The sequence below is a fragment of the Heterodontus francisci genome, chromosome 31, assembly GCF_036365525.1.
Source record: "Heterodontus francisci isolate sHetFra1 chromosome 31, sHetFra1.hap1, whole genome shotgun sequence".
NCBI lineage: Eukaryota > Metazoa > Chordata > Chondrichthyes > Heterodontiformes > Heterodontidae > Heterodontus > Heterodontus francisci.
Window position 1 is genome coordinate 45,762,813 of NC_090401.1, and position 15,836 is coordinate 45,778,648.

The 15,836-nt window shown below is 42.4% G+C and overlaps 1 protein-coding gene across 1 annotated transcript in view; it reads right to left on the minus strand.

Moving 5' to 3' along the window:
- Positions 1-3,547: 3,547 nt before the first annotated feature.
- ythdf2 (YTH N6-methyladenosine RNA binding protein F2) overlaps positions 3,548-15,836 on the minus strand; it is a 37,418-nt gene continuing 25,129 nt past the window's right edge. Inside the window, exon 5 of the mRNA XM_068011463.1 lies at positions 3,548-4,447. Within this exon, the coding sequence (XP_067867564.1) occupies positions 4,424-4,447 (24 nt within the window). The 3' untranslated portion in view covers positions 3,548-4,423. The remainder of the gene's footprint in view (positions 4,448-15,836) is intronic.

A 15,836-nucleotide genomic window follows, 5' to 3' on the forward strand; every position in this document is an offset into this window, starting at 1 on the left:
ATTATCCACTTTGCTTGTCACAGCTTCGAAGAACTCTAGCAAATTAGTCAAACACGATTTACCCTTCATAACACCATGCTGACTCTGATAGGTTGAGTTTTGACTTTCTAAATGTCCTGTTATTACTTCCTTAATAATGGATTCTAACAATTTCCCAACGACAGATGTTAAACTAACTGGTCTATAGTTTCCCACTTTCTGCCTCCCTCACTTTTTGAATAAGGGCGTTATACTAGCTTTTTTCCAATCCACTGGAACCTTTCCGGCATCCAGGGAATTTTGGAATATTATAACCAATGGATCCACTATCTCCGCTGCCACTTCCTTTAAGACCCTAGGATGTATGTTCCTATGGTACTTTGATTTTACATCGTCTTTATAGTTAAAACAATAAAACGTACAGCAATTTGTAGAGTTGGTTTGATGAGATACCACTAGAGTTTGACCTTGCAAATGCTGGCGAGCAACTTTGCACATATGCTCCAAATTGAGCTGATGGATCAATATAACACACACACCGTCAGGTTGACTCCCAATTTCAGCACAGACACATGAACTGAAAAGCTTGAATAATCTTCACACTGGAGCTTTACCACAATCAATCAAAAGTAGCTGCCTTTTAATCAGTGAGCAGCCTGGGTCTGACCTAGAATTCCTTGCACAATGAGTTTCAATTCTCAGTTATCTTCACTGTGGGAAAGACAGTGTTGAGGCTGAATGTCTCCCTAAATGAAGTGAAGGACAAAACACCAGTGGCAATTCTCAATGGGTCAGTCTCTAAGCATCGGCCCATTATAAAGCAGCAATAAGAGTCTATGGAACAAATACTCTTACCTTCCAGCCACAGCAGAATGGAAGCAGGGTCAAATATATCAAAAAGAACTGTGTACTGCAAATGGAATTATAGGAAAGAAAAATGGGCTCACATAATATGCGCTCCTCCTCAGCAAAAATATTGTTACCAAACTCACACAAGCTGACTCCTCAAATTCTAAGAAAAATGGAAAATATGTGCCTCCCAAGTGTCAACATTGCAAAGCTTTTATCCATCAAAATTCTCAGCATAATGGCCTGTCTTCAGACATGTTGGGGGTGATTTTAATGCCCAATGATTGGGTTGAGCTCAGCTGAGATATAAAATTTTTTAAAACGTCAAACCCAATCCTAACCTGCCACTTCTGCACTTAATGGAGGCAAGGCAGAGGACAGGCGGCAAACCTCCTGCCAGGAGGCAGGTTGGACATGGAGACATTATCATAAGGCTGAAAAAGCCTCAGTTAACTTGTTTTACAGGTTAAATCTGTCCAGCCGGGTTTCCCAGACCTCAGAAAGGTGGCAGCTCAAGGGCGACAAGGACAGTTTTGGGGAAAAATCGCTTGTGGGCCAGGAGCAGGAATGCTTCCCCCCAGCACCCCCTCCAAGTTAATCCTTTCCTATCAGCAAAACCCCCCCCCCCCCCCTCCCATACTCCAGGGTTGGTGATCGGACCCCCTTCACCATTGTCTCACTAACGCAGCAGGTTTTTTTTACCTGCTCCTGTGGCCTCCTCCAGTGAGCTCTCTGCCCAACATGGAGTTAAGTCTTTAATTAGGCTGATTTCCAGGCAGGAATACTGCTGAAAAAAAGACGCTACTCTGGAGTTAAAACTCCGTAGTATGTGGGGAAATCCAGACCTGTGGGTTTCCTGATCAAAACTCCATTTGCAGTCCCTCTTATGAAACCTGCCTGCCAATATTTTCTCGTGGTTTATTTTAGCGGTACATTTCTGTCCGCTGCTGCCTCATTTCTCTACCACTGCCATTCCAAAATGGAAACTCTCCCTCACACATTCAGCCCTCACGTCCCCACTGTGCTAATTTTAAATCTCCTCTCCCTATAGTTCCAGGGATGAGGGACTTCAGTTACAAGGATAGATTGGAGAAGCTGGGGTTGTTCTCCTGAGAGATGGTTGAGAGGATATTTCATAGAGGCATTCAAAATCATGAGTAGTCTAGACAGGATAGAGAGAAACCTTTTCCTTTGGCAGAGTGGTTGAGAACCAGATAACAGATTTAAAGTGATTTGCAAAAGAACCAAAGGCAGCATGAGAAAACTTTTTTTTTAAATTTTTTAAACACAGCGAGTGGTTAGGATCTGGAATGCATTGCCCGAGAGCGTGGTGGTGGCAGGTTCAATCATGTCTTTCAAAAGGGAATTGGATAAGCACCCGAAGAGAAAAAATTTGTAGGGCAACAAGAAAAGGACAGGGGAGGAGGACTAGCTGAATTGTTTTTGCAGAGAGCTGTGCAAACTCGATGGGTCAAATGCCCTCCTTCTATGCTGTTATCATTCTATAATTCTATCAACCCCTCTGGGGCATCTACGCACCCAAAGTCTTCCCTGCTTGGAGATCTCTGATTTTAAATCAAAGGTGAAAGAAGGAGTTGGGACAAAGAATTGTCATTCAAGTATGATGCCAGAGGCAGAACTACTGACAGGAACACAATCATATGGTGCCATTAGCTCCATCACTTCACAGAAATTCCTCGACGAGGAGGGAGGATAGTTAAACTAGCTTCCCTTACTTTTATCTCCAGAAACAAATGCGAATTTCACTACTTAACATGTATTTGGAATACTTGGCTCATTGCAGGCGTTGCAGTGGGATTTTACTGTAAAGATTTGTACATCCAGAGTTGCAGTTTCCAAAAAAGGAATGTAATCCCAATGCTAAAGAAACCAACACTTCAGATTACAATCACTTCCTTCCTGGAATCTTTGTGGCCAACATGAGGGGCTTTAGCCAATTTTGGCACTGAGTGCTTGCACCGAATATGCCCAGCAAGAGATAGATGCAGAGTAGTGTTCTAGCAGCAGACCACCATCCTGTCACTGCAACATTTTCCATTTCCCACACCAGCACTTGTACAGGCCTCTCTGAGCAAGACTGGCTCTGCCAAATTAGGCAGTTTTGTGCTACAGAACCAGACCAACAGGGAACTGGATTGTGACTGCCCAAAGTCATTTCACATAGAACTGGTACAACCAGCCAGAGAGACAGCAAACTTTCACCTCATTGGTCTGGGACAGGACACAGATTGCAAGACATTGAACATTCAGTTCATGGAAATAGCTAGATCCTAATCATTAGGTCAATGTAAAATTTGGCATAATAGAAAGAACAGATTTATATAGTGTTTTTTGTGGTCTCATTATATCCCAAAGCACTTTACAGCCAATTAAATCATTTTGAAGTGCTGTAATGTAGGAAATTCAGCAGGCGCTTTCGACAGTGCAGCACTCCCTCAGTACTGATTTGAAGCATCAGCCTAGTTTCTGTGCTCAAATTTCTGGAGATTCCCCCACTCCCCTCTGAATTTGTGTGCTCAAGGTTAGAGATTTTAGTCCATTTCAGGCACCTTGTGTTAACAACAAACATTATCAGGCAAGATATAGCAAGAGCCAGAACCAGAATAGAACTTCCTCTAATCTCCCCCAACAGTTACTGCACCTGCAAGAAAACAAATACAGGGAAGGGAGGAAAGACAATAAAAAGCAAACACAATCATTCTGCTGAACAGGATATCACATTTATTACTGAGAAGTGATTAATAATGAAGAAAGGGAAAATTCCCAGCTTTTCACTGTTGATGCGGACTGAAAAAAAGATTAAGCAGTTTTTGTTTTCTCAAAGTTCAGTGTCCAAAAAATTCCTTACAGTATTCCTTTAGTCCAGTCTTCTTTTTTAATTAGGTGGATTTAGACTTAATTGGCAGCAATTTAAAAAAAAACTTGCTCACTAACTTTTGTGAACAGTAACCATTTTTAATTTTTTTTGCAACAAAAAGGAAGGATAAACAGAGAAGTAACCGCTCTTTCCTGGAGCGTTTTCAAAACGAAATGAGCAGCATTTTCAGAAAAAGGTGGGGCGGGGTTGGGGGGGGCATTTCTCAAAAAGGCCTGGATCAATCAATTTGGGCTCCATAAATTAAACCTTGAGTTGGAGAAGGAATCTGTCCACGTCCTGACCCAGCTGTGCGACGACATTGCAGATGCTTTGAGGCAGCTGGTTTCTTTCCCAAGGAAATGCATTTAAATGTAGCCCACGGACCATAAAAATCAAAAAAATGATTTTAATTTTTTTTTTTAACAGAAGGAAAACAAGTTGTACCACTTTGTAAAGTCACAACTGATAGTTGAGAAAGAGTATTTTTAAACATTTTTTCCCACCTAGTTCTTGCTATCATTACCATAGTTCTATAGAAGAGGATTAAGTTTGACAACTACAAGTCTGAAAGTCGTAGAATTCACTGAAAATGAAAGAGGGTGGGTGGGAAGGAAGGGACAGGACGGGAAGAGGGGGATCTTCATTATCACTCAATTTCTTGGAGAAAATTCAGGACACGACATTTAGGTCGACATCACATTTCCAGAGAATACACCATTACTTGACACGACCTTGACGTTCCTGTAAAGAAAAAGAAAAAGATTTAAATACACAGCTCCCCAAAGCTGCTTCAGTTTCAGTGATAGCACAATACAAATCACACAACTAGGAAAAAAAGAGAAATTTTGAGGAAAATATTCTTTACACTGCTGGTGGTTAAAAGGGGCAAACAGATATCCTTTAATATTTCTCTTTTTCAAATAGCTATGGGAAGGGAGCAGGAGAGGGGTATTGGACTACATGACATGTGTAAAACTATCACGGGCACAGAATCAATGGGCTGTGTCTGTGTTGGAACAATCTTTCATTCTATTAATTATCAATCAGCTCTTAATAAATCTAGCATCCATTTTTCTTTGATCAGTGGCAATCAATTAAAATCTGCTGATGGTCTAGTTGGTAAAACAAGTGTGTAAAACAAAATATATAGCCCCAGGTGCAATGTCTAGTAGGTGCCGTATTAACTACTGGCACAGGTGAGAAATGAAGTACAAAGCTGCATTTAAACCATGCCCAATGTCCTCAGGAGACTCCAAAAGCCTTCCCAACCATGAACTATTTCTGAAAGACTGCCATCTTTGTAAGAAAACGTACAGGCAACTTGCACATAGCATGTTCCCGTCAAAAACAGATGAGACCAATGCCCAATTTAGCTGCTTTTTGGTGCTCCCAACTTAGGAAGACTGTTGACCAGAACAAGGATGCAGCAATTGCCCTGGACTTGTTGGGCTTGTGGAAGGGGCTGGTGGGAAGGAAAGCTAGAGAACAAGGGCACAAAGGTGAGAGGAAGGTGGAAGAAAATGAGCCAGAACTTAAAATCCTAATTGCCACCAATGGGCAGCCCTGCTGGAAAGTATGCGTTTTAGATGAGTATAGGGGTAAATGTTATGCTTCCACAGTAGAATAACTTGGCATTTATTGACTAATTCAGCTGAACAAGTTAGGGAGGACCGGGGGTCACTCTTGTAAGACATGTAAGGGCAGAAATAGGTTAGATGTCAGGAGGTGTTTCTTTATACCAGAGAAAAGTGGACCTGTGGAACAGGTTAGCAGCTCATGTGGTGAATGCTGATTCAATGAATTTCTTTAAATTGAGCACTGGACCTATTTCTGGCTGGGGCAGAGGGAGATCACCTCGTACAAGAGGGAGGTACCTTGTGTTGAAAAATCTGGACCAGAGCAGACTCCTGGACTAGCTTTGATTGGCTAAGGGGATCCAAGAGGAATACGCCAGAGTTTTTCTAAAGTTGGCCTAAGTTTTCTCCTCTCCCAGGGGTTTACATTGTTCTAAGCAGTGGGACGGGGAGTTTGTGTTGTGATGCACAAGAATTACAACGGTGTGGGGCAGGGCGGACAGACCAGAAGCTCTTTTCGTGTCTGTCATTTTTCATATATTTTTAAGTCCTTAAGTGAAGGATGGCCATTTAGGGTGAGGAAGAGGAACCGCTGAAATCATACACCCAAACCCAAAAAAAGCCATGGGTAGGGACAAATTTGGACAAGGAAAATAAATCAAATTGTGCGTCATTCCAAGTGCGTAATTTTCTAATTATTTCTCAAGACTGGTGGGAGGTCCAGCATAATGAACAGGCTCTTATAGTAATAATACCACCCTTATCAGGAAGAACTTACTCAAGAAGAACTTAACCTCAATTCTTAACATTTTAGATAAAACATTTCAGCTCATCCTGCGGTCACTTTTTAAACTTGCTGTTCTTTTCATTCCCCAATCTGCCATTCAAATTTCAATTTTTACCCAAATATACTAACTTTTTTTGAATTAAGAGAGAGGCTTTAAAAAGCCATGTACTTCTGTTCTTCTGCCCCTCTCTGCCACCATCTATTTAGGGGAGAGGAGGAGCAAGATAGTGGCAACAACTTGGGAACTATTTTTTCATCATCAAACTATCAATTGTCATTTTTTTCCCAAAGGCCAGAAAGTAAAACTCCAAATATGATGGACTGATCAAAGACAGAATCCCACTAGCCAATCTTTGACAAGCTTATTGTTGGCAAGGTGAGTGACCTCATACCCTGGGATGACAAGTTCATTCTAAGCTGCACTAAAATCATTAATTTGCTTTGTTCTTTTGGGGCTCATTGCAGATTAACACAACTTCAACAGAGTTTCCCTATAAAGATCTCAGGGCACTGTAAAAGAGGACATTAATCCAAACACTCCTACACAAGGAAGCATGTACATACATTATTCAGACCTGAATTATGGTTACATTAAAAACTAAAGTTTTTTTGCAATTAGCATTCACTGATGGCTTTGGATCACTAGCTTTGAGTGAGTTTTCAAAACACTTTCTACAGAATTGTAACAGTTTTTATATTTAGTACATATATATGCAATCACACCATTTTGTACTTTTATGCATTCTGGTGCGATATTCTATTGGGAGTTCGCAAATTGCGTCTCAGATAGGAGTCAACGCCTTTGGGAGAGGGAATGAGTTGATAAGAAAGCTGATTTAGTACATAAACATTGAATCAAAGAATGAGCACAGGTGGCGGCCATTTGGTCCATCATACCTGTGCTGGCTCTCTGAAAGAGGAAGTACCACTCGCTTGTTTGTTTCCTATAGCGGTGCAAACATTTCCTTTTCAATTATTTATCCAATTACTATTTGAAGATTAGTAATGAATCTACTTCCATCACCCTTCCAGACAGTGCATTCCACATATGTGCAAAAAAATTTCTTACCTCTCCCCCTAGATTTTTGCATTGGTAAAAGATTCTTAAATGATCTTTTTAAAACTATCCTCAATGTGCAAAAAATATTCTTTTCCCCTAAAGTTAGAACAAATTTGAGAGCTAATTACTGCAAGTTACATTAGCAATATACAGTTGTGATTAAACCTACAATTATGTCTTTCCAGTTATCCCAACATATGCCTTTTTCTGGAACACATCCATTGTGGGTTGTTTTGTTTAGAGATACAGCACTGCAACAGGCCCTTCGGCCCACCGAGTCTGTGCCGACCATCAACCACCCATTTATACTAATCCTAGATTAATCCCATATTCCTACCACATCCCCACCTGTTCCTATATTTCCCTACCTATACTAGGGGCAATTTATAATGGCCAATTTACCTATCAACCTGCAAGTCTTTTGGCTTGTGGGAGGAAACCCACGCAGACACAGGGAGAACTTGCAAACTCCACACAGGCAGTACCCAGAATTGAACCCGGGTCGCTGGAGCTGTGAGGCTGCAGTGCTAACCACTGCGCCGCCCCTTTCTCATTACTGTAGCTCACTCACATATTTTAATTTTTCTCACCGCTACCATTTTTGTGCATCAGTCTGCACTGCAGCCGATTTAACACAGCTCCAGACATCTGGAAATTGCAAAACATCACTTTTCCAGCATGCAAAATCCACAAGCCACGGGTGATGCAACAGTAGTCATCACCAATACAAACAGGCTGCTCAGCTAGGGCACATATACACTATGGCATTCACTAGAGCTTATTATTTGCATTAATGCAAATTCCAGTACAGCCATTCCAAGCTGGCAGAGAATGGAACATCATGCTGACTTTATAGGAATCCTATAACAGTACAACAGCAAAACTAGTCAGGGAGCCCAAACTGCATGCTGCAGAGTGCATCTCCTGTGATGATGCATGTGTCAAGGTGATTGCCACTTGTGATTCATTAAAATAGTTTTTTGCAAGACCAGTGCTGCTGATAATTACATGATATCCTCCTGGTGCAACCAGGACAAAAATTGGAAAGAAAATGATTACCGATTCTGGTCATCAGAAGCCAATACTCAATGAGAGCACGAATTGGATTTTTAGTGTTGCAAAACATTAGCTCTCTTGCACAACAGATCCTTAAAGCAATGATAAATTAATGGTTGGAAACACAAAGACTTTTCCCCATTCACTAAACGTATGCAGTATTTATTTCACACCATAAGTTTCTAAAGGTTTAACAGCCTTTGGTGAATTAAGAGTTTCAATTATGTATGCCGTTTACAAAAAGCTTTCACTCAGTTTTCACAATGCACAATTATCTTAAACATATAGGAGGAGTTGGCTCTACAGAAGTGAGTGCAAGTGGTATCCACTGCATAATTTAGTTTAGTTTATCTTTTTTTCCATATAAACACCACGGGGTCAGTGCAATATCAAGAGCTTGGGTTTCTTGAACCCTAGGGTTAACCAATAAATGTCACACTTATCAGATTAGGAAAGAAATTCAAATAAATCTCAAGACTGCCGGAACTTTCAGGACCAATTCAAAGGTGAGATGTTCTAATTTAATTCCAAGATTACTCTGAATCAAATATATTCTCCAATTTCTGTAACAAGTTTAGAAATTAATCCTCTCATTTGATAAAGGTGAAATTGAGATGAAAATAATTTTGGCATAAGGGCTAATGTACCATGGAAATTTGATTAAAAATCCTCAAATATATCTAGTTTGCATAAACTTTGCAATTTTGGAAGGGTACATGGCAGTAGATGATTGTTGCTATTTGGCGGTGATTAATTAACATTTACGGCTTAAAGCTCTTCGGGAAAGTTAAAAAAAAAATCAAGTTAAATCTTACACATTACTGTCCCCACACCACTGACATTCCCTACTTTTGCAGTGGTGCGTGCACCCACAGAAATACAGAAAATATGTAGCTAATATAATGTGATAAAAGAAATTATCCCATGTTTCTGGATTTGATCCAATTTTTTTCATTTCCCCCCCCTTCCAACAGCTCAATCTCAGCAACGTTTGCAGTAGCACCTACTGGTGCACGAGAACTAAGTATGTTAATTTTGTTTGTATCCATAACCAGTGCTCACGATTAGAATTTTTGCATTTTTAATTATCTTGGGTTGGTTAACGCCAACTTTTTTATGTAAAAGTCCACACACTAAAAAGAGAACGGTATCTCAGCCAAACAAAAAACTGGAGCCCTTCAACTGACTTTGGTACCTCACTAAAAGGGGATGGATGGGGAAGAAAATCTCTGCTATTTGTGTTCCAATTTCTTATTAGCTGGTTTATTCTGTTTGAATATTGTGGGCATGAAGATTTGGAAAGGGTGAGTTTTAGTTTTGTTACCTCATTGGTGGATAAATGCTCAATCAGCAATGCTGTGTGATAAAAGCAAATAGATTTATACTTTTTATGCAGCTCCAGGGCTCCATAAATTGCACCCAGGAAATCCACAAAGAGAAAACATCCCCTTGCTTTATAATTGGGTTTGTTGAAGCTATCGGCTTTTTTGAAAGTAGATGGCATTGTGAGAGATTTGTTTCAAAGGTAGATACCTTTAACACCAATACATAACATTTTAATATAAAAGGTAATATTTAGGTTTTGAAAGTCAGCCTGCTCTTGATCACTACCCATTTCACCAGAGCTGGGTGTCAGGTGAGGATAGTGTCATGCACAACTATGATGGCCCCAACACATCAGTAGAACAAAATAAAAGCAAAATACTGCAGATGCTGGAAATCTGAAATAAAAACAAAAAATGCTGGAAATACTCAGCAGGTCTGGCAGCATCTGTGCAGAGAGAAGCAGAGTTAACGTTTCAGGTCAGAGACCCTTCTTCAGAACTTCATTTTATTTTACATCAGTAGAACAGCCTGCTGGGAATCGCTTATGAGGTACGGCCACTTGGCTAGGGTACCACTGTGCAATCGTTAAACCATATCCTTGTAAGAATCAATGTCTTCAGACAAGGAGGAGTGAAAAGGAAAAGTGGCAAGCAAAGTTTTGGGTAGAAATAAAACACCAAACTGGCACAAGTTGTATAAAACGCCAAGTTAAACCAAGTTAAACCTCTGCGGCAGGCTCAGTAATCCAATATCCAAGCCAGGTACATCTGCAACACTTAAGAATACCACTGACAATTGACCAGCCTGCCTGACTGACTAAAGAAACCTGGAAGGGGCAGATCAATCACCGAGGGCTGGAAATATTCCCTTTTGGCTCCTGATAACCCTACAAGCCAATGATAACTCTGGAGACCAATAAGGCACTGGTTGAACAAGAGGTTAGCAGCCTGCTGATGTTGTGTGCACTTTTAGCCGTTTATACTCCAGCAGTGCTGCTGCGCACACTTGCTCATCCCTAGGCCTACCAACCTCACCTAAACTCTGGGCTATGCCAGTGGGTGTGCCTCTATTGGGGAAGACAGCATGCTTTCTATCATAAAATGGGGGGGTGGAATTCTCAGTAGTTTGGTTTGGAGACTCAAGCAGTGATGGGTTTCCATATATATCAGTCGTCTGGCTAGCAAAATAGGTTGTCTTAATCTCCTTGTTATCACGCGGTCAGCACTGAAAGGTTTCTAGGCTGCTTCCATTGGAAAACTGAAGAAAATTAATGTAAATACATACTATACAATACAGACATCAGCATTTACTGAAGTATCAATATTAGTGACTCTGGCCTGAAGTAAACTCGTATTTGAAAAATCAGTTCATTTACACACTTTAGAAGTATACTCACGGCACACTCAGAATTACTTTGAGACCACAGCTGAAAAGATTAAACTAGCCTTATTAGCTGGATATTTCTTCCTAACTTGGCCCTGTATGACTCTGATGATATCACAAGACTTACCAACCTCATGCTCAAATCAGTTTTCTATTCCTTAAGAGGGAAATATCAAAGCTGTAAGTCTGAATCAGGTAACTATAAAAACAAATCAACTGTGTGCATATTATACATACACACAAACCTACAGGTTGGAGAGGGCTGACGGAACTATAGAAAATTGGGTGAAAGGAAGGAAATGGATGCGGCGCATTACATGAATAAAAGGTTAACTCTCGATATTCTCCTTGCCCTATTCAATGCAACAGCTACAGTACACAGTAACCAAGCCAGTTATCTGGAATGAACAGAGATAATAGAATTTCTTTTTTTTAAAAAACTATTTCCTAGGCCAAAATGTTCCTTTCATACATGGTATTAATTACTTCCTCAACCACAATTTGTGACCCAATTTTCTACTCGTCTATTTAGATGTAGTCTTCCCTATTAAAACAGTGCGCATCTTCTCTAAAATCCATCAAATGCTAACATTATTCTTTCTCACTTACATATCATCTCCACCCACAAGCAAAAGACAGAATTTTTCTGGGTCACTCAATGACTCATTGAATTTAGTAACCGAGCGACTGAGACCAAGGAGTGGCTCATCAAATACAGGACAACAGGCATGAAACAAGCCTCAGCATCCTGGCTTAGGGAAGAGGAACCCAACATTTGCTTTTCAGGGCCGGGCCGTATGTTTAGGTTATTTATCCCAACGCGGACCATTAGGAAGGACTTCTACCTGCTATCTACCTCCTCCATAATGTCACTCACCCAAATACTTAAATGTGTATGTTTAATTCATGCAGAGTTAAATCTTCCTTCTTAGAGATTGTTGTGGATCTTGTTTACAGATTTTTTGAAGCATTATATTGATAATTGTGCTAAATCATACATGTTGACTACAAGCTTTTTCAACAATACTGATAGAAGCATTTTGGATTACATTTTTCTTTGAGCTACTTCAAAGAGATGCTAGAAACAGTTTAAATAGGGCTCTGCAGGCAAGTTCCAACTTAAATGTGGCACAACGTGCCTATATCAAAGGACGGTTATAGTGATTTTTAAGTGGGGAGGCGGTGGCGTAGTGGTATTGTCACTGGACTAGTAACCTAGATACCCAGGGTATTGCTCTGGGGACATGGGTTCAAATCCCACCACAGCAGAAGGTGGAATTTGAATTCAATTAATAAATCTGGAATTTAAAAAAAGGGAGTCTAATGACAGCCATGAAATCATTGCCGATTGTTGTAAAAACCCATCTAGTTCATTTAGGGAAGGAAATCTGCTGCCCTTACCTGGTCTGGCCTACATGTGACTCCAGACTACATGTGACTCTTAAACGCCCTCTGAAATGGCCTAGCAAGCCACTCAGTTGTATCTAACTGCTACAAAGTCAATAAAAAGGAATGAAAACGAACAGACCACCCAGCATCGACCTAGGCACCGGAAACAATGGCAAAACCAGCCCTGTCGACCCTGCAAAGTCCTCCTTACTAACATCTGGGGGCTTTGTGCCAAAGTTGGGAGAGCTGTCCCACAGACTAGTCAAGCAACAGCTTGACTGTCAAGTCATACTCACGGAATCATACCTTACAATGTCCCAGACACTGCCATCACCATCCCCGGGTATGTCCTGTCCCACCGGCAGGACAGACCCAGCAGAGGTGGCGGCACAGTGGTATACAGTAGGGAGAGTGTTGCCTTGGGAGACCTCAACATCGACTCTGGACCCCATGAAGCCTCATGGCATCAGGTCAAAAACGGACAAGGAAACCTCCAGCTGATTACCACCTACCGCCCCTCCCTCAGCTGATGAGTCAGTACTCCTCCATGTTGAACACGCCTTGGAGGAAGCACTGAGGGTGGCAAGGGCACAGAATGTACTCTGGGTGGGGAACTTCAATGACCATCACCAAGAGTGGCTCGGTAGCACCGCTACTGACCGAGCTGGCCAAGTCCTAAAGGACATATCTGCTAGACTGGGTATGCGGCAGGTGGTGAGGGAACCAAGAAGGGAAAACATACTTGACGTCGTCCTCACCAATCTGCCTGCCACAGATGCATCTGTCCATGACAGTATTGGTAGGAGTGACCACTGCACAGTCGCTGTGGAGATGAAGTCCATCTTCACGTTGAGGATACCCTCCTTCGTGTTGTGTGGCACTATCACCGTGCTAAATGGGATAGATTTTGAACAGATCTAGCAATGCAAAACTGGGCATCCATGAGGCACTGTGGGCTATCAGCAGCAGCAGAATTGTACTCAACCACAATCTGTAACCTCATGGCCTGGCATATCCCCCACTCTACCATTACCATCAAGCCAGGAGACCAACCCTGGTTCAATGAAGAGTGCAGGAAGGCATGCCAGGAGCAGCACCAGGCATACCCCAAAATGAGTCAACCTGGTGAGGCTACAACACACGATTATCCGCGTGCCAAACTGCGTAAGCAGCATGCGATAGACAGAGCCAAGCGATCCCATAACCAACAGATCAGATCTAAGCTCTACAATCTTGCCACATCCATTCGTGAATGGCGGTGGACAATTAAACAACTAACTGGAGGAGGTGGCTCCACAAATATCCCCATCCTCAATGATGGGGGAGCCCAGCACATCAGTGCGAAAGATAAGGTTGAAGCATTTGTAACAATCTTCAGCCAGAAGTGCCAAGTTGATGATCCATCTCGGCCTCCTCCTGAAGTCCCCAGCATCACAGATGCCAGACTTCAGCCAATTCAATTCACTCCATGTGATATCAAGAAACGACTGAAGGCACTGGATACTGCAAAGGTTATGGGCCCTGACAATATTCCGGCAATAGTACTGAAGACCTGTGCTCCACAACTTGCCGCACCCCTAGCCAAGCTGATCCAGTACAGCTACAACACTGGCATCTACTCTGCAGTGTGGAAAATTGTAGAGGTATGTCCTGTACACAAAAAGGACAAGTCCAACCCGGCCAATTACCGCCCCATCAGCCTACTCTCAATCATCAGTAAAGTGATGGAAGGTGTTATCGACACTGCCATCAAGCGGCACTTGCTTAGCAATAACCTGCTCAGTGACGCTCAGTTTGGGTTCCGCCAGGGCCACTCAGCTCCTGACCTCATTACAGCCTTGGTTCAAACATGAACAAAAGAGCTGAACTCAAGAGGTGAGGTGAGAGTGATTGCTCTTGACATTAACGCATGATTTGACCGAGTATGGCATCAAGGAGCCCTAGCAAAACTAAGGTCAATGGGAATCGGGGGAAAAACCCTCCGCCGGCTGGAGTATTACCTAGCGCAAAGGAAGATGGTTGTGGTTGTTGGAGGTCAATCATCTGAGCTCCAGGACATCACTGCAGGAGTTCCTCAGGGTAGTGTCCTAGGCCCAATTATCTTCAGCTGCTTCATCAATGACCCTCCTTCAATCATAAGGTCAGAAGTGGGGATGTTCGCTGATGATTGCACAATGTTCAGCATCATTCGCGACTCCTCAGATACTGAAGCAGTCCGTGTAGAAATGCAGCAAGACTTGGACAATATCAGGCTTGGGCTGATAAGTGGCAAGTAACATTTGCGCCACACAAGTGCCAGGCAATGACCATCTCCAACAAAAGAGAATCTAACCATCTCCCCTTGACATTCAACGGCATTACCATTGCTAAATCCCCCACTATCAACACCCTAGGGGCTACCATTGACCAGAAACTGAACTGGAGTAGCCATATAAATACCGTGGCTACAAGAGCAGGTCAGAGGCTAGGAACCCTGCGGCGAGTAACTCACCTCCTGACTCCCCAAAGCCTGTCCGCCATCTATAAGGCACAAGTCAGGAGTGTGATGGAATACTCTCCACTTGCCTGGATGGGTGCAGCTCCAACAACACTCAAGAAGCTCGACACCATCCAGGACAAAGCAGCCTGCTTGATTGTTTGAGATGGGGTGCCAATCACTCCCTCCACCACCAACACACAGTGGGGCAGTGTGTACCATCTACAAGATGCACTGCAGCAACGCACCAAGGCTCCTTAGATAGCACCTTCCAAACCCGCGACCTCTACCAACTAGAAGGACAAGGGTAGCAAATGCATGTGAACACCACCACCTGCAAGTTCCCCTCCAAGTCACACACCATCCTGACTTGGAACTATATCACCGTTCCTTCACTGTTACTGGGTCAAAATCCTGGAACTCCCTTCCTAACAGCACTGTGGGTGTACCTACCCGACATGGACTGCAGCGGTTCAAGAAGGCAGCTCACCACCACCTTCTCAAGGGCAATTAGGGATGGGCAATAAATGCTGGCTTGGCCAGCGATGCCCACATCCCATGAATGAATTAAAAAACATTTACTCTGCGTCTTGTGCCAAACAATATGTATCCTGCTTCCACCTATAGTGGGCATTAAAGATCCCATGATACTATTTCTAAGAATAGCAGGGGACCTCTAATACCAATATCATTGAAAATTATCTAGTCACGTATCCTATTGCTGTTTGTGGGAGTTTGCTGTGCATAAATGTGCTGCCGGATTTGATACATTACAACGGTGAGTCATTGGCTGTAAAGCACTTTGGTGCGTCCTGCAGTAGTGAAAGGTATTAAATAAATGTAAATCTTTTCTCTTTAGTCTCAAAGTAAGCTCCAAAATTGGAGACTATCGAATCCATGCAGGCACAGCCAGTCATGCGCACAAAGTCGACAGGAATGTGATGCTTGAGTGTACAGCACAGAAACAGGCTATTCAACCGAACATGTGTTGTTATGCTCCACACACGCCTCCTTCCACTCTACTTCATCGCCTCCTCCCCACCCCCCCAACCCACCATCTGCATACCCTTCCCCTCCAT